The 18,045-nt window shown below is 34.0% G+C and overlaps 3 protein-coding genes across 5 annotated transcripts; 1 reads left to right on the top strand and 2 right to left on the bottom strand.

Moving 5' to 3' along the window:
- Positions 1-25: 25 nt before the first annotated feature.
- On the bottom strand, positions 26-3,326 carry LOC103855853 (putative ETHYLENE INSENSITIVE 3-like 4 protein). Its single transcript, XM_009132896.3, has one exon. The coding sequence runs from the start codon at positions 1,750-1,752 to the stop codon at positions 490-492; it is 1,263 nt and encodes a 420-aa protein (XP_009131144.1). The 5' UTR covers positions 1,753-3,326; the 3' UTR covers positions 26-489.
- A 3,154-nt stretch (positions 3,327-6,480) lies between these two features.
- LOC103855851 lies at positions 6,481-8,151 on the top strand. Of its 2 annotated transcripts, none has more exons than XM_009132894.3 (5): positions 6,481-6,637; positions 6,735-7,254; positions 7,328-7,381; positions 7,456-7,643; positions 7,780-8,151. In XM_009132894.3, the coding sequence occupies exons 2-5, from the start codon at positions 6,735-6,737 to the stop codon at positions 7,867-7,869; spliced, it is 852 nt and encodes a 283-aa protein (XP_009131142.1). In that variant the 5' UTR covers positions 6,481-6,637; the 3' UTR covers positions 7,870-8,151. The 2 variants fall into 2 exon arrangements, with proteins under 2 accessions (XP_009131142.1, XP_009131143.1); XM_009132895.3 differs by having other exon boundaries at positions 6,498-6,637; positions 6,732-7,254.
- Positions 8,152-9,812: 1,661 nt separating this feature from the next.
- Positions 9,813-18,045, bottom strand: LOC103855850 (probable trehalose-phosphate phosphatase I). Of its 2 annotated transcripts, none has more exons than XM_018657219.2 (13): positions 17,039-18,045; positions 16,669-16,937; positions 16,445-16,585; positions 16,283-16,354; positions 16,073-16,168; positions 15,929-15,985; positions 15,753-15,854; positions 15,591-15,668; positions 15,429-15,479; positions 15,379-15,397; positions 15,090-15,160; positions 14,882-14,978; positions 9,813-14,806 (listed from the first exon to the last, which is right to left on the bottom strand). In XM_018657219.2, exons 1-13 carry the CDS (start codon positions 17,040-17,042, stop codon positions 14,733-14,735), a joined length of 1,131 nt encoding a protein of 376 aa, XP_018512735.1. In that variant the 5' UTR covers positions 17,043-18,045; the 3' UTR covers positions 9,813-14,732. The 2 variants fall into 2 exon arrangements, with proteins under 2 accessions (XP_018512735.1, XP_009131141.1); XM_009132893.3 differs by having other exon boundaries at positions 14,886-14,978; positions 17,039-18,028.

The following is an 18,045-nucleotide window of genomic DNA, read 5'->3' as shown; positions in this document are numbered from 1 at the left end:
GTGCTTGTGTGTTCTTTTTCTCTTCTTTGCTTCATGGCGAAGAAGCCTACCGTCTAATTTGTAACGGAGACGTGGCCCTCTCTGCCCTTTTGTATTCGTAATTCCTTTGTATTTATCCACAACGCATAGAGGTTGTCATGGTTTTTCTATGGGTCCGAGTCGGTCTGATTAGGCTCTATAAGGCTTAAGTTCTTAAGATCCATTTCTGTTCAACGCTTAACGGACCTCTTCATATCCTTGTCTTCGTCTATTATCCAAGAACAAATAATATAATTCACATGCTACATCTCAAAAACTAATTGGAACGAGTGGAGGGAAAGACAAAACGGTTTAACTAGTGATTCTAATTAATAATATTACTTAATTAGTAAAGCTTGACTTATGAATTATTCAATTGTATTGGTGGGGGATAGAGCTAACTAGAGAGTACACAAGTACGGAAATGTTCTGACTTGGGTACACTCAAAGCACACAAGGTGACATGCTTGATTAATAATCGAACATATATATGTCTTTGTCTTCACAACCCATATCCCAAACTGAAAAGATACTCTGACTAACGTTATCAGATTGATTAGACTCAGTGGATTGGTTCAAAACCATCGGATTATCCTCGTCATCATCGAATCTCCTAGAGGAATTAAACTCGGGTTGCATCCTCTCGAACCATAAATAATCCATCCAGTTGCTATCATAATCATCTGGCTTGCCCATTGCGCTCGAGCTTACACTGTAATCATCTTCACTAGTCGTATTAGTACCAATACTTGGGGACGTTACAAGCATAGATATCATATCTCCCGTGATCTGTCTCGGTTCTTGTGTCACATCACTCCTAGGACGCTTAGAGGGTTCCATAAAATCACATTTTCTCTTGGTCTTGGACCCCGAAGCTTCTTGATCTTGATCTGAGATCTTGCGGTCTTTGATATTAAGAAGCGCCTCTTCTTGGTTTAACACACGAGACCAAGTATCGGTCTCTTTAGCCATCATCTTATCTTGTAAACATTTCGACTGCGTCGCGAGACGTCTCACTCTCCCTAAATCTGGCGACATGTGTTTAATCACAGCCGCCAGAACGCTAACTTTCCAAGACTTTCTCAAATCGTGCGGCTTTCGATACGGCGGCACACCGTGCTCGTGAGCCTCTCCTTGCTCTCCCCACCAAAGCTCGGTCCCCGTCGGCCACCACGGCGGCGCGATGCCTTTCTCTAACGGAAACCGCCGTTGTGGTGGGACGCAGTGTTGCATTAACGCTGATAGTAACGACCCTAGAGTCGTGTCTTGTAACTCTTGAAGCATGTGTAATAGACTCGACGGTTCTTTCTCGATCATCTCTGCCGCAGCAGCAGCTGCGATTGTTAAGTAATCGGAGACGGCGTTTGGAGCGGTTTGGTCGAACTGAACGGTTTCTTTCCACCAACGTCTTAAGCTGTCTGAAGAACCGGTTATCGGTTTACCCTTGTCCGGTACGATACCGTAGACAAACCCTTTCGCTTTACACACCTCCATGATCTTCATCATGTACTTCAACACCGAGTCTTGTGAACGTGCCATCTTCTTGCGCCGTGAAGCTTCTGCTCGGTGCGATGCCAAGGAAACGACGTCGTTGCTGTGTCTTTTTTGTTGCTTGAGCTTCTCCATGAGGTTTCGGTCTTTCCACATGCGTCGTTTGAGATCATCATAGCTTATGACTTCTTCTTCTTCCTCTTCAACTGGAGTAAGTGGTTCTAATTCTTCGACTTCCACCATTTTGCTTTTTAGTCCAGGACTTTAATTACTAATCATCTCATCTAATTTTATTTTCTTAATTAGTATAGTTTACGTTGATTGAGGTTGTTGTTGTTGTCTGTATTGATGTAACACGACCAACTTTTCTTAGATTGAGTGCCCACTACAAGAAAACACGCCGAATTCCGACGGAGGTTCCGACGGATTAAAATTCGTCGGACGTTTGTGACGGATTTCCGACCAATTTCCGACGAAAACAAAAAATTTGAAGTCGTCGGAATTCCGTCGGCCATTTCCGACGAATTTCAGAGGAAAAATGGCTCGTCGGAATATTCCGACGACTTTTCGACGACATTCTGATAAAACATATAACCGTTGTAGTCGTCGGAAATTCGTCGGAATATACCGACGAACTTCCGACGTCATTCCGATTGAGAGATATAAATGTTACCGTCGTCGGTATTCCGTCGGCATTTTCTGACGAATTTCCGACGAACCATGTTTCCGTCGGAAATCCCTCGCAAAATACCGACGACATAGCGACGACAAAGGGTTCCATTGAAGTTTGGAAATGTCCTCGGTAATTCGTCAGAATTTACCGACGATATTCCGACGAACTACACAAGTTCGTCGGAATGTCGTCGGTATATTCCGACGAATTACCGAGGACATGTGTTTCTAAAAAAATTTAAACATAAAAATCTATAAATTTAGATGCCAAAACTATGAAAATAACACATAATAAGTGTTTAGTATAGTATTAGATCACAACCGTTCAAATATAACAACTCATTAAAATATTTATGTATGCATATCATTGTTTTCATAACATCTCATCTTAACACTCATATACTTATACAATCATATTCATCTAATCTTACACTACAAAAAATGTTGTTGTGTAAAATCGTGTTATAAAAACATTTTTATTGTTAAATCTTTATGCAAATACTATATATATTATCAAAGATTTGGATTTTGCATTTAGAAACTTGTAATCAACCCCTAAACACTAAGTCGTCGGAATTCGGTCAGAAAAAGTCGTCAGTATTCCGTCGGAATCTACTGACGGACATCAATTCCGTCGGAATTTCAATTTACCCGGGAAAACCAAACCGCGTGAAAATTTTCGCGAACCGCCAATTGGTATATATTTAATTATCCCGACGGAATACTGACGAACCTGTGTCCGTCGGAAACATTAAATATAATTACCCTTCTTCTTCCTTCTTCGTTATTTCCGCCTCCGCCTCTCTCTCAATCCTCTCCGCGATTTCTCTCCCTTTCACGGCGATTCCGACCATTCTCGAGCTCCTATCACCGGCGAATCCTCTTCTCACCCTCATATCTCTTCCCCAAACCCCAAATCATGTAAGAATCATCCCAACCTTGTTTTATCTCATTTTTTTAGGGTTTTGGAAGTTAGATCTCGGATTTTAGGTTGTTTGATTGAAAATTTTAGGATTGAATGGATAGTTTAGGATATATAAGTTAGGATTGTTGTTTGGATTGTTGTTTTAGTTTTTCTTGGAATTATTTTGTGTGTTTGTTAAAATTCAAAACGTTTTACTATTTTTAAAAAGTTTTTTTATTTTTAAAAACGTTTTTCAAGTTTCCAGTAATAAACTATGTATAATAAAATGTTTTTTAAAAATTTTAAAAATATTTAACAACATTTTTCTATATTTATAAAAATTTTATAATTTTGTATACATATATATATAAATCATGTATAATAAAAAATTTTAAAATTTTTATAATTTTTTATAAGTTTCCTGTAATAAACTATGTATAATAAAAGGTTTAATAGTTTTTTTTAAAACGTTTATAAAACCTTTTGTAAATATATAAATGAAAACATTAAAAATAGAAATGATTTGAAAAGATTTTTGATGTATTAATTTTTTTTTTAGGTCTGAGGATGTACCCCGCCCCGCAGCCCGTCTTCGACGTAGTTTGGTGAGCAGTTCCCGTGCATCGGGATCGTCTCATGAACAAAACTCGGTTCCCGCATATATTCCCGCTCCAGAAGAAGTTCAGCGCCGAGATAATGCAGAAGCTAGATCGTTTGATGTCTTCGAGTTCTTAGTTTTTTCTGCTTTTTAAAACTTTCTGAATGTTTTTTTTCTATTTCGGTTTGTATGAATTTTTAACTTTCTGAATGTTTTTTTTTCTATTTCGGTTTGTATGAATTTAAATTCTATAATATTATTAGTTTTAAATTTCAGATTTTATTTATTTATTAATTAATTTTTAATATAAAAAAATATATAAAAATGCAAAATTAATTCGTATTTAAAATTGATATATTCCGACGAATTGAGGGCGTCGGAATATACCGACGAACATAGTCGTCGGAAAATACCGACGGAGAAGGTTCCTCGGAAAATTCCGACGAACCATAGTCCGTCGGTATTTTCCGAGGACTCGGTTCGTCGGTATAGTCCGAGGAACGTGCTCGTTCGGTATATAGTTTTTCCGATGAACTCTGGTCTCGTGTGTCCGCATCGGAATATCGTCGGAAGTTCGTCAGAATGACGTTTCTCGGTATTCGTCAGAAAGTCGTCGGAAGGTCTGACGAAATTCCGACGAATCTTTTTTTTCCGACGAAATTATACCGACGGATTGGTTCGTCAGAAATTCGTCAGGATCGGTCTATTCCGACGAATTTCTGACGATTTCGGCCATCAGAATCCCCCTGTTTTCTTGTAGTGGCCTTTATATAGATGTTATAGATTATAAACGCACATGTAGAAGATTAACCATGTTTTTTTTTTTTGGAAAGGAGGTTGTGCATGTGCATGGAGGACGTGTCGAGATTTCCTGGTTTGGTATGAGCTAAACATAAGTTGTCAAAGTTGGAATTTTGTGGCGGAGATATTTATATCTATTTCAGGTGGACAAGAGTTATCCCCGGGCCATAGGTTACCAGGATTTTTCTTCAGTTGCATGGCATCAAAGTCGATGGGCACCGACTTAATTAAATAAAACAAAAGACTGTTTTTTATTATCACCGATCATATTCTGCAAAAAGTGTAGAAATGCCTTGTGAATCTATTAGAAACCATGGGTGTTAAAATAATCTTGGTGACGCATGTGTCCATGGTAATGGTAAGATAGTGGCCTTCTGACTTCAACATTGTATTCAATACGTAACAAATAGTTTTCATACGTTGACTATTTTTTAGCATAGGCACTTACTAGTAACTACTAAATATATGTTTGGATTGAGACTATGAAGCAATATTGAGATTGGACTTGGCCGTTTTCCTGTCTATTATATAAGGAAAATTAATATAGGTAAGAAGGTTATAAACGCTGTAAGAGTGACGTGGGAGAAGAAGAATTGGATAAACTCATTATATGGTAAACCAGGGATTTCAGGGATTAGTGAGATCAGAGCTATCAGCAATATTAATTACAACGCTTTCGTATGAGCTTACCTAAAAGGCACTACGGCAGAGCTTACATGTCTTTCATATCTTTGGGAAATGTATTCAGTTTTAACGCATATTTTTTTATGTTTCATATAAGAATTAGTATAGTATGGGAAAAATAATAAACAAATCACCTAGAAGAGGAAAGCGAAAGTTAAGTTCGTGATCTAATTTTTAACATGTTTACCAAAAAAAGTTCGTGATCTAATGCATATGCACTAAATATTAGCTAGTGAAAACGATGTCCGTTTATTAATTTTTTAAAATCACAAGAAACTATACATGGTGTATTAAAAAAATGGTTTAGTGATGTATCCATGCATTTTTAGAAACTATGCTGAAAAGGAAAAATTATCTCCAATTCATTGCTAGTTATTACTCTAAACATTACTATAGAACAAAGTATACAATTCAACCAAATTAAATTATTTATAAAATATAAATAGTTATTTTTTTATATTTAGGGAAAACAAATAATACTCATACATACGGAAATTAGAAATAGAATAATAGTATTTTATAAAAAAAGATATATATATAAGAGTAGTTTCATATATTAGAGTAGTTTTCATCTCTGTTTTAGAGAAAATAACAATACATGACATAGTGTGTTAGTTATATTCCATGTTCTAAAACGCGCTGTCTAGGAGAGTAAAATCGCCGGAAAATCGTAAATCGGCCACCAAGCGTGGCGAGTTAGAGTGATTCGGTAAAAAAATCGGGATTCTTGAAAAAACTTAAATTTTTATTCGTTTCATCTTTTAATCTACTAATATACATGAAACTTTCATGAAATTGGCAAAAAAAAACAAAGAAATTTGATGTGTAGCTCGTGTAAAATCAAAGAGCCGTCGGCCTGATTGTTGCAGAAACCCTAAAATTATAAGGAAGCAGACGACTATTAAATGTCATAAATACCCTTCATTAAACTTAAGTACAAAAAACATGCAAAACGCCTCTCTTGCAGTTCGAACTTGGGTTGTTGAACGTTTTACAGATGTGTAAACCACTGGACCAAGTGATATTATATGTACATGGTTTGAAATACTCTAAAATAAATCGGCGATTAATCTCCGTATAATATCCGATTTTTTCATTAGGCGCTAGGTGCTATCCGAGCGCACGCGTAACGCCTAGCGAGTTTCCGAACATGAGTTATATTAGACCTCAAAATTATAAAGGTTTCTTTTTTTCAGATGCTTATAGTTGGGCCACCTGATAATAATGGGCTTATAAATCTCATTGGGCTTCATTTAAGCTTACAAGCTCAGTAAACAGTGGGGACCGCGCGTCGCTCGAGTTTCACGCCCAATCATCATGATTCGAAACGCTCAACTAAAATAATAATAAAATAAAAAAAAAAGAAAATCGAGATCGGAAAATATCCCCAACGCTTCCCGCCTCATCCAAATCAAAAACCCTAATTTTCCAGATCAACCACCGACGACGGATCCTCTCAATCTCTCCAGGTCGCTCTCGAAATCGATTCCTTCCCCGATTCAATTCAGCGTTTCAATTTCAATTCTACATTCAATTATTCATCTTTCCTTTTGTCTGATTTTGAAGATGACTGAAGATAGCGGCGAATTAGCAGCGCCCGGAGAGATCCGACCCGCTCTGGCTAATTTGACCAATCTTCCAAAGAAGAGGTCGATTTCGAGTGATTCACTTGATAGTCCTAGAGTAGAGTTCTCAAAGAGGCTATGCGTGGTTGTAGATGACTTGGTTAAGCAAAACGGATCTTCTTCCTCGGGTTCCAAGTGTAGCTCTGACGACGACAAAGGATCCGGTGGTGATGCTACTATGGTGGAGGTTTCTAGTGGAGATGCCAAACCGTTGAAAGGGATCTACTTTGAGCCTGGGGACAGAGACGGTGCGCGAGAGTTTAAAACTGATGAAGGGTTGGCTTTATCTTTGTTGAGCAGCAGCGATGCTGAGATAAAGAAGGAGTTGGGTAGTTGTCAGAATCTGAGATCGTTTGAGATGAGTAGATGCTCCAATGTTGGTAAGGAAGAGCGTGTGAATGTGAATATGGGAGATGATGATGACTTGATAAAGTCATGTTCTTGTTCTTTTTGTCTTAAAGGTAAGCTGATTCTTGAAGTTTTTTTCTATTACATAGTGTCTGTTTTGATTCAAGTAGACTGGATTTGTTTCAGCTGCGTATATCTGGTCGGATCTTCATTACCAGGACATCAAAGGTCGATTATCCGGTAAGTTCTGCATATAACGCTCTAGAGGATATCATTTGTGAGTATTGTGATATGATTATGATTTTCTGGATCAGCCTTGAAGAAGAGTCAGAAAGTAGCTAGCGGTTTGATTCAAAGGAATGACAAAGAAAAACAACCTACGGGTTTTCATTCCTTGGTAAACTCTGTTGGCGCTGCAAAGCTGGAATCTGATCTCATGGCTCAGTGGAGGTCGCTGTTTCTTGGCATGGGAGATATCCTCGCTCATGAAAGCAACCACCTTGTAAGTGCTTTTACAAGCTTCTTAATATGTTCTCTAAATGCAAAGTGTTTTTTTTTCTTTAACCCTGTTGCTTTCGCTGCTCATGAACCTGAGTTTTCCTCTGTTTGTGTGTGTTTGTGCAACTCCAATTATGCAGCAAAATAGCTTTATGACAATGAAAGATTTGCGGGAAGATTGCAAGATTGATTTGGAGAGAGCAACCAAAACACCTCAGCACAACACCTGATAAGTACTCTTCTCTACTTGATCAAACACTGTATGGACTTAGAAGCTTCCCTTTTAATTTTCGCAGCAGCTCGTGTGAAAATTATATTATGTAATATCTCGATGCAATGTATAGATGCTTCAAAAAAAACCCATCCCGTATGTATTGACAACTGCTGTTTGTTTTTTTCCCTTGAACTCTTTGTATCTCTTTGGCATTTGACTATTTTGTATTTCTTTTGTTACGACTTTGAATCAGAGTCAAGTATATGGTTGCATTTGATGAGGTATCAAAACTCATGCTGATATTCTACACCTTTTTTTGTTAAATTAACAAAATAACAAATCATTTTCTGTCCATTTATGGAAAAAATCCTGCATAACTAAAAAAACTGGAGTAGTGGAAAGGACATACTCGACGTACGTTGCAAGTTAGGTCAAATTGGAACTGTGTTAATTTTCGTTATGGGCTCTTTAGAACCTAGTAAACAGTAACTGGGCTCAATAAATTTGATTATGGACTAATTTACAGAAAAAGCCTAATACAGTTTCTTGAACATCTCATAAAATGGGTGCTCAAAAAAAGAAAAGAACATCTCATAAAATGATAAAATGAAAAGATTCTTATGAAAACAGATGGAGTACGTGATATGTTTGCCAAGTTAATAAATATATTTGATTGGTTCTTACACAATTCACGTTCAAGTACTTTCAGCAGACACGTATACAGAATACAGTAATCTAGCTCCCCATTGTCATGGCGTCCTTTGCAAGAGCTCCCATGCATGTGACACATTTATTTAGTCATATAATATATTCACTGGTACACGACTAACTTAGGCAGAGATCCCATCTTTTTAATGTATGTGTAGTTAACATTTAGTCAAAACATATCGAATATAATAATCGCGATACCCATATCTAATTTATCTTTTGATGTTAGAGGAACATATCAAATCTTTTAAAAAATAAATATATAATATGTTTCAAGAGAATCCACGTACATTTTAAAGTAGAATAAAAAAACAACCAACTCCAAGATGTGCTTGATATTATTATACATGTAAAATCTTTTCTTTTCTTTGAGCATTTACATATAAAATCTTACAAATCATGTATTGAATTGCGTTTACATTGACGTAAGAAAAATAAAGTATGTTGTGATTGTTGTCTATACGACAGTATTACATCAGATCATAAACGTCTCACGATATATGTATCTAGTGCATAGTAAATTCACTATAAGCACGTAAGAAAATTTTACCAATAATGTTTAGACAGGCATAATGATTCTAATGATTATAGTGAATCTAATGATTCTAGACAGGCCTATAGAAAGCTCGACCCTCAAAGAAGGGACCATTCCCCAATGCGTACAAATTTAACAAAAGTACAAAACTATGGGAGCTCGAGAAGACCATCCTTTTTCTCCACTCTCAATATTTCGAAAACCATTATTTAAAAAAAAAATCTGAAAACATGCAAATACATTGAAAGAGTACTATTTAAATTGAAAAGAGAATAGGAGAGAACACGAAATAACAGAAAAACCTTCTTCTTTAACTCTTGAAGGCATTTGATTATGGACAAACCAATAATAATTGGGACAAGAGAATTTGATACTGATGTATAGTCTATTAGGGATAAATGTCTCACATCGGATATTGGAAGATATCCTAATCAATATATAAGATAGATGAGTCACTCCACTTAGCACCAATTGGTTTTAGGTTGGAAGCTCATCTAGCTTAACATGGTATCAGAATCCGATCCACACAGTTCAATCCGATCCATTATCGATCCAGCCCAAAGTCGGCCCATCGATCCTTGCCCGAGCATTCCGAGATTGACACTCAAAGAGCCATCATCTCGAGGGGGCGTATTAGGGATAAATATCTCACATCGGATATTAGAAAGAATCCTAATCAATATACTCCCTCCGTTTCAATATAGATGATGTTTTAGAAGGTTTGTTTTGTTTCAATTTACATGAAGTTTTGAGATTTTAAGGAAGTTTTGAGATTTTAAAGTTAACTTTAACTTTATTGGAAACTGTTCAACCAATTAGATTTTACAGTCTTTTTTATAATTGGTTAACTGATTTTAAAATTATATCTTTAAAATATTTTTCTAGAGAAATATAATTTTCTTAAACTTTGTGCACTATTACAAAACATCAAGTATTATGAAACATAGGGAGTATAAGATAGATGAGTCACTCCACTTAGCACCAATTGGTTTTAGGTTGGAAAACCATCTAGCTTAACAGAGTCTACATGGACCTCTATATCAATAAATCGACATTGAATCTGAGCTCCACGTGAATCTATCGCCAAGATTCACACCATTGATATTCGGATATATAAAATTCCAATGTTGTGGACGAATATAAACCTTTTGCAGTTGATTTAAAATTTGATTCCCTTTTAATTAAACCATTTGTATATATACAAAACTCTAGAAGAAGCATCTCGTTTAACGTGGTTAATAATACATTATACATAAAATATGAGATTTGTGGTGTGAAGAGACTCGCTAATCACCAATAATTGCGATTTGAAGGCTTAATCGAATAATTTTATTAAGCTAACAGCTAATTAATGTTAGCCTAGAGAGCTAAGTGTCAGCCAATGAAAGGGACTGAAGGGAAAGCAAAGAGTGGAATCCATCTTTCCACGTTCAGATAAAGTGAGGAAGTGAGTGTAGTTACAACTTACAACACTTTGGAAATGTTTTATTGTCTTTGTTTCCTTCCTCACCATGTGTTTGGCTTTGTTCTCTTCTTTCTTTTGCCATTTTAGATTTGTTTTGTCTCTATTTTTTTTGTTTTAATAGCATACTTTTAACATTATCATACGATCTTATAAGTGGTATCCAACTTGGCCAATTCTAACTCTTCACATCGCCATGTTAATTAGAATTATAACTTAAAAGTTTGATTCTAATATTGTGTTGAATAACTACACCCTGTTTATATTTGATATATTAAAAGCTTATAAAATTTTATCTTTACAAATATATGAAACGGTGATGGCTTTCTAGTTCATCCTATAATCATTTCCTCGTAAATATGGTATATGGTTCATGTATGATTAAATATCTAAATATAAAATTTATCGGTTTCTAGAGTTAAAAATAATAATTCTAGGACGATAACAATGAGAATACATATAGAGAAAATAAATATTGTGAATTTGTGAAATGTCTACATCAGATGGGCTTGAAAACAGATATGCAGCCTTATTGTGATAGTTACTCGCATTATACACACAAAAGCTATAGACAAAAAGCTTTGACCATAATGGCCATCCACTATTGATTTGCTATGACACTATACGTATAGTCATGACTCTCAATACAAATCTCAGCTTTCACAGAAACTGCGTGCATGCACCTGATGCCATAGCCATTCATATATATATACACACATAATATGTGTATTAATGTCTATACGCCATTCCCACTGCCAGATTCCAAAAGACTTAACTACTAATTCGAGTATAAAGAGAAAAGTAACATATAGGGAAGTCAGAGATTAGGCTTGACATGTACAACTTATCTATTTGTGGATTAGTTTGCCTAACTCTTTTATAGTTTTATGGATGAATATCATGCGGACAATTGGAGCAAGAAGGCAAAGGAAATTTAATAGGTTTGTCTTATCAAAAATACACTAAAAATGTCAAACTTCTAGTAGAAACGAGATACACTATTCTATATATCGTGGCTATTACTTAATGCGATCTTATATATTAAAACAGAAGTCACAACTTTGATTCATGTGTAATTTTTTAAAAAATGGACTCTATCTAAAAAATCATTTATTAACATAACATTTATTACTCCAGCACTAACGCCTAAACATTGTTGACTACTCTTACCTTAAAATCGAAGTGTGAGTAAGTCAACCACCATTAATTAAAATTTAACATGGTGCCAATAATATTATTTCCTAAACTACCGGTTTAAATTTAATTACGATATTAACCATTATGATAAAATCTGACCAAGTCGGTTCACTCTACTTGTCGATAACATTTATGATTGATATACAACTCGGTTCACTCATTTACCATATTATTTTGAGCTTTATTATTTATCAAACCTACTGGAGACTTTTTTTTCTTATTAATGTTTACATAAACCATACATTATAAAATTCTTTGAGGTTCAGATATATAAACAAATCGGTAGAAATGATAACCTGAAAAAAGTCAAACCAAACATGTTAGATGAATAAACAAAATAAATTAAAGTGAACATATAATTCATTTAAAAATAGATTACATTATACAAATATTCTAATACATAACAATATAGATCTACAGTGGTAGAGTGAACCGATGATAATATAGATCTTGAACTTGTGTAAAATAACATGATAATTGATTTGATTAACAATTTAACAATATAAAAATTTAATTAATGTACCTAAGGCATTACTTTTTCATTAAAATTTTCAAAAGTTAAGATATTGTACCCAGCCTAAAAATCACCCAAAAAGAATGTGATCTATCATTTAAAATATATATAAACTACAGTATTGATTAACATAATTGATTATCTCTTAAAGATTGATTCAAATTTTGTTTACATATTTAGTTTTTAAAAAAAAAACAGAAAACATGAGTACAATATAAACAACTCCAACATATTATCGCTTTTGTTAAATATGTGAATTGATTTTTTTTACTAAAAAGATATTCCTACAAGAAATATTCATATTTTTCATATTTTTATTTTTTCATATTTTTCCTACAAGAAAAATTCATATTTTTCATATTTTTCATATTTTTTTTAAAACATGTATTCAATTAGGTTTTCCATAACAACCCCAACCTATTATCTCTTTAGTTTAAGATACGAGTTGTATTATAACTACCATGACAATTTCAAAATACTATTTCGATTGTTAACGAAAATCTTAGTTAGTTATTAAAAGTATATTTTCTAAATAAACTCTAAAATAGTCGACCACCTAAAAATATGAAATCATTGAATAGAAAAATCGACTATCACCTAAGCTTACTTCGAGCCATCTCTTCCAATAAGAATGTAAGTTTGCTTAAAGATGCTAACCCGGATAAGAGTTGCTAGCCTGTTCAAATTAAGTTGTTTTACTCATGGAACAACATATCATTTACAGTGGAGAAACAGGCGATACTGAAAGTAAACTAACGATCTATTTACATATTTTTCAATACCAAAATTTACATATATTAGTTCAATTGTTTCAATTTCGTTTATAAAGTGTATAAAATACAGTGTTCCAGGAAGAAGTCTCACATTCAACATGTGCACCGAAATTTACCTGTTGGAAAATAGTGATCAAAACATATGGTTAATATTTAGAATATTTTACGATTAATGATATAAAAAAAAAACTATACATATATATAAATGAAAACAAATACCCGTGCGGTTGCGCGGGTGAAAATCTAGTTAATATATTAAAGAACATGAGATGAGAGGTTCATGTTTCACATAATGCTGCATACGGTCTAAGGCAAAAAAAAAATTTACAACACACCTTAGATAATCTTTTTTAAAAGGTCTCTTTCATGAAAATGGTATGTTTATAAGAAAATTACAACAGCTAAAAGAACTATTTATAATTAAAATTCTAAAAACAAAAGAGCCCAAGCTAAAAATGTAGAGAAAATATATATGACAAATCAAACTCTATATATGTCTCTGCAAGTAACACTTGCAAACTAATGTAATGTATTGTACATATAAATCATCATACCACACAAACTAATGTATTATACGCATAAGTGGAGCCTTATATTTTGATCGAAAATTAAAGGGTCTGAGGCTTGTGCCTTTTTCTCACAACGGTGGGCACGTCATTCGGAATTACGGATCATAAGAAAGGGCATATAGAACAGAATTCTCCAAAATATCTTAACATTTACACACATAACAATTCCTCTAAAATATGAAAATTACATGTTGCCCATCTAAAAGTGCTTAATCAATACTCCCTCTGTTTTTAAAAGATTCATATTCTAGACTTTTCACATATATTAAAAAAACTCTTTAATTGTGCATTGTTTTTTTGTGAATAACAATTTTCCATAACTTTTAGCCAATATAAATCCAATAAACACCATTAATTTTTTTGAAACTTACAATTTTTCATAAAATCATACATTGAAAAGGTAAAAAATGTATCTTTTTGAAACAAATTTTTTTTCCAGAACATACATCTTTTAGGAATGGAGGGAGTACATAGGAATATGAAAATAGAAAATCCTCATCCAGAATGTTTTTTGAAAAAGTGTAACAGTATCACGTATTAGTAATGATTTCAACCAACTATAGTCTGCTACAATACTATATAATATTTTTTTCTGTACCAGCAAACAAAAACCTTATCGAGCGTTCGTAATGAGGGCCAAAGGACACGCACGAAGAGGAAAGCAACAATAAAAGCAAAACAAGACCTCCTAGTTTCCAGAGTTTGTCTTTGCTACAACGAGCAAGAATACAAGTGCTAATTCTTGGTTCGATCCGGGTTAATTCGGTTAGTTTATTGTCTATACTAATTTAATTTCACTTGGACCCCACGAGCCTGTGTCAATGTGTCAGTAGACAAGTACGAAAAGTGAGACAAATTAAATCTGATACATCAAACATATATATATATACACTACATTTACGAAGATAATTACAACTTATTAGAACTAGCTACTCGAAACAATTTGCGACCCTTTTTCTCGTTCATCTTATTTTAGCAAGAAATTGACCAAAGGGGGATATTAAGACCTTGGCATATCCTTATACGACGTTCTAAGAAAGGTTTGTAATGTTCAGAAAAAGGTTAGCCATTTACATATTGGTTGGCATTAACTATTTCGAACATCGTCACTAGCTCATTTATTATACATTCATCCTCTTCACACTCTTGGCTGCATTTGTTTCCACGCCACCAATCGTTGCAAGAAATTCATCACCTATTGAGTTCGTTTTTAAGAGAGTTAGCACGTGTAGAAAACTGTTAACTGCAAAATACTTATGTGTGTGTGCACTTGCCTCGGACGGATCTTGCAAATAATATGAAGCATCCGTATCTTTGGGGAATTTGGAGACAAGAACGCCACAGCCTTCACCTCTGTCTCGTAGCAGCTAATTCATTTACATGGCACACATTTTAATCAACACAGTGTTGTAACTTAATTGTATGGATATTTATACTTTTATGAAATAATAGCTAATTAAGGAAAAGAATTGGTATACCTTAAATGCATCTTCGTCGGTCCGGTCATCACCGATGTAAACTGGGAAAACGTTGTTAGAGTTTCCAAACCCTGTAAGGTTCAAAAATAAGTTCAATCTTTTAATTAATTGTATCAAATTCTTAAAAGGTGAAATGAGAAGCATATTGATGATGAAAAATGATCAGTGGAGCAAAGACACTTTTGAATAAGAAGACAACACAAGAAAAAAAAACTTATTGCTTTGTTTTTATTATAGATGTTGAAAAAGTATTTGATTTAAGAAAAAGAGAGAGCAACTGAGAACTCACCAAGTGACTCTAACAAGAACTCAAGAGCTTTTTAGCAAAAAAAAAAAGAACTCAAGAGCTTTTCCTTTATCCCATTCAATCATAGGACGTATTTCGAAAACCTGTTAATTACATCCAAAACATATTTAGATAATTTACACTCATTGTTATGTTATAAATCACAAGTTTCTTGTAATATATCTTGATGACCAGTGAGAAATGTCATGTCATACCTTTCGACCTTGGTTCAGTTTAAGCCTAGGGTATTCCTTTAATACCGACCGAACCTGTAGAACCAGTTCGCTCCATTTCTGGATTATTATATATGTTTTCCATTTTAACGTTAGTTTTCATTATTTAATAAAACTTTTCTCTTAATGTGATTTCGATTTTACCTTCTCATCGACGCAACGAAAATGCACAGAAGCACAGAACTTGTTGTTTTCTACTATGACTCCAGGAGTTGATTTGGTTTTCTCCAAAAGTTGTCTATAGACCTATAAAAATTAAGCACATGCAATGTTAAGCGACACTGAAGCGACAGGTGTATATATATGTCGTAATGTCTTACTTCATCGATCATGGGAAGATAATCACTGGCTGGTTGGTACAGAAGAGACTGTTTAACCTAAACAAAGGACTTAAATAAAGCTTAGATGACAATAACAAATATTATTATTTTGTTTTATCAATTAATTATGTAATTTGAAATTACCCTCTTGTGTCTGGAGAAGCCTTTTGCCGGCCCTTTAATGTCCATGCCATGGCTGCCAGCATAATACAGCTCAGCTAGCTTGACAAAGCTATACACCTTTGGAAAGCATAAATACTAAAATTAGCTTTGACCAAAAACAAAACAAAAATTAGCTAATTATACATAAATAAATTAAAAATATTGGGGAAAATGACAAGGAAAATAAAATACCTTGTCTAGGCATCTACCAGTAACTATAGCAGTTGGAAAACACTTAGCCAGTTTTTTTACTGTTCTTCTCATCTGAGAATAGCAATCAAAATGTGATAATTAATCACACAGATTAATTAAAATCATAAGGTCAAAAAGATTAATGTGATATCAAGACCAAACCTTGCTTGACATGAAAGCTCTGTCTGGATCATCAACGATGGGAGAGAGAGTACCGTCATAATCTAGAAATATTACGATTTGTTTCCCTCCCGAAGCTTCTGTGATTTTCTCAAACATTTCTAATGCAGAAGGATGCTGCATCTGTCGCGGAAACACAACAATAATTTGTAAGAGAAAAGATCATTTAGGGTTCGTGAAAGAAAGTTATTATGAAGACTACTTACGATCCATGAACTGAGTTGTTGCTCTGAGGAGATGGAAGAAGGGAGTGATTTTGGATGAGTAGGAGAAGAAGCTCGCATTGAATCTACCCAAGCGTTGATTCTTTCGCCATCATTGATGATTTCTAGGTTCTTGAGAAGCTTTTTCTTGGAGATTGAGATGAAACCAGGAGGAGCCGAAGAGTTGTTGGGGATGATAGACCTTGCCGCCTCTGAGACGACAACGTTTTGACTCTCTGACATCCTGTTTGGTTTCTCCATGACAAAACTCACTGAGACAAGCAGAGCATAAAGGATTGGTTATCGAGAAGAGAGTTATTATATGTTTAGGTTATGTCGAGATGATGAAGCTGGTGAAACAACTAAAGCTTACCCATATTAGAAAATTAGAGACTGAAGGTGAAGTACTTGAATCAAAGATGAATTTGGTATTAAGGGAGAGAAGAAATAAATGATATGAACTTGTGTGTTTTTATTTCAAGTCCTGCGAGTTGATTTATGTAGGAGAAAGAAAGCAAAAAATGGGACCTACAAAACTTGAGCCATTGTGGGATCCACTGGGCCTAGTAATGTTTCAGGGCCCCACTTTTGGTGTTCTTATTCGCGCGTACGTTGTAGTATGTTTGCGTGTTTGTCTCCGAACCATGCGAGTCGTCGAATCCGCGTCTCCTCGGTTTTTATTTATTTTTGGATTTAAATTAAGTAAAACGTGTAAATTTATTATGAAAATTTAAATTACACCTGATTCATTTTCATGCTACAGAGTCTTTGACTTTTTTAGAAATCTTACTTTAAAATAAACATTCATGCAATTTCGTTTTTCATATTTGGTTAATGATGTTTTTCGCAAACACATATATAAGATCTTTTTTCTTGATGTTCTGAGTTACCTTTAAATTAATTCTTAAATTAATAGTCTCGATTTCTTTATAAATGTTTTTTCAATACACATATATTGTTAGAAGCTTTCTTTTGAAGTTTTGGTATTTATGTTTTTTGTTTTTTATTATTTTTAAGACACATTCATACTCCTTCTGTTTCTTAGAAAATGTCACTTTAGTTTTTTTTTGTTATATAAAAGTATTGTTTTAGATGTTCAATGCAATTTTTATTTATTTTAAGCTGAATATTAATTGGAAAATGCATTTATTTAATAAATAAATTTATTTATCTCAAATATTATTGGTTTAATGAAAACATAAATATATTTTAATTATTTTTTAAAATGTGTGAAAAATATCTAAATGACACTTATAATGAAACGGAAGAAGTATATCCCTTATATATTAAAAGAGAAGCATTGTAATAAATGCATTCACATTATAATAGACACGTGACAGCCTCACAATGATTTGATAATATATATGCTAACGCATTCAC

Source organism: Brassica rapa, chromosome A03 (assembly GCF_000309985.2).
Source record: "Brassica rapa cultivar Chiifu-401-42 chromosome A03, CAAS_Brap_v3.01, whole genome shotgun sequence".
Taxonomy (NCBI): domain Eukaryota; kingdom Viridiplantae; phylum Streptophyta; class Magnoliopsida; order Brassicales; family Brassicaceae; genus Brassica; species Brassica rapa.
Note: the sequence above shows the minus strand (reverse complement) of the source record. Positions and strands in the feature narration are given on the sequence as shown.

Bases quoted from the DNA above. Each gene is read 5' to 3' on its own strand.
- LOC103855853 (XM_009132896.3), bottom strand. From the start codon at position 1,752: ATGGTGGAAGTCGAAGAATTAGAACCACTTACTCCAGTTGAAGAGGAA.
- LOC103855851 (XM_009132894.3), top strand. From the start codon at position 6,735: ATGACTGAAGATAGCGGCGAATTAGCAGCGCCCGGAGAGATCCGACCC. The intron at 7,382-7,455 runs GTAAGTTCTGCA...TTTCTGGATCAG, and splicing joins CATCAAAGGTCGATTATCCG to CCTTGAAGAAGAGTCAGAAA. The intron at 7,644-7,779 runs GTAAGTGCTTTT...CCAATTATGCAG, and splicing joins CTCATGAAAGCAACCACCTT to CAAAATAGCTTTATGACAAT.
- LOC103855850 (XM_018657219.2), bottom strand. The intron at 16,586-16,668 runs GTAAGTAGTCTT...TTTCCGCGACAG, and splicing joins AACAACTCAGTTCATGGATC to ATGCAGCATCCTTCTGCATT. The intron at 14,979-15,089 runs GTATACCAATTC...TAAATGAATTAG, and splicing joins CCGACGAAGATGCATTTAAG to CTGCTACGAGACAGAGGTGA.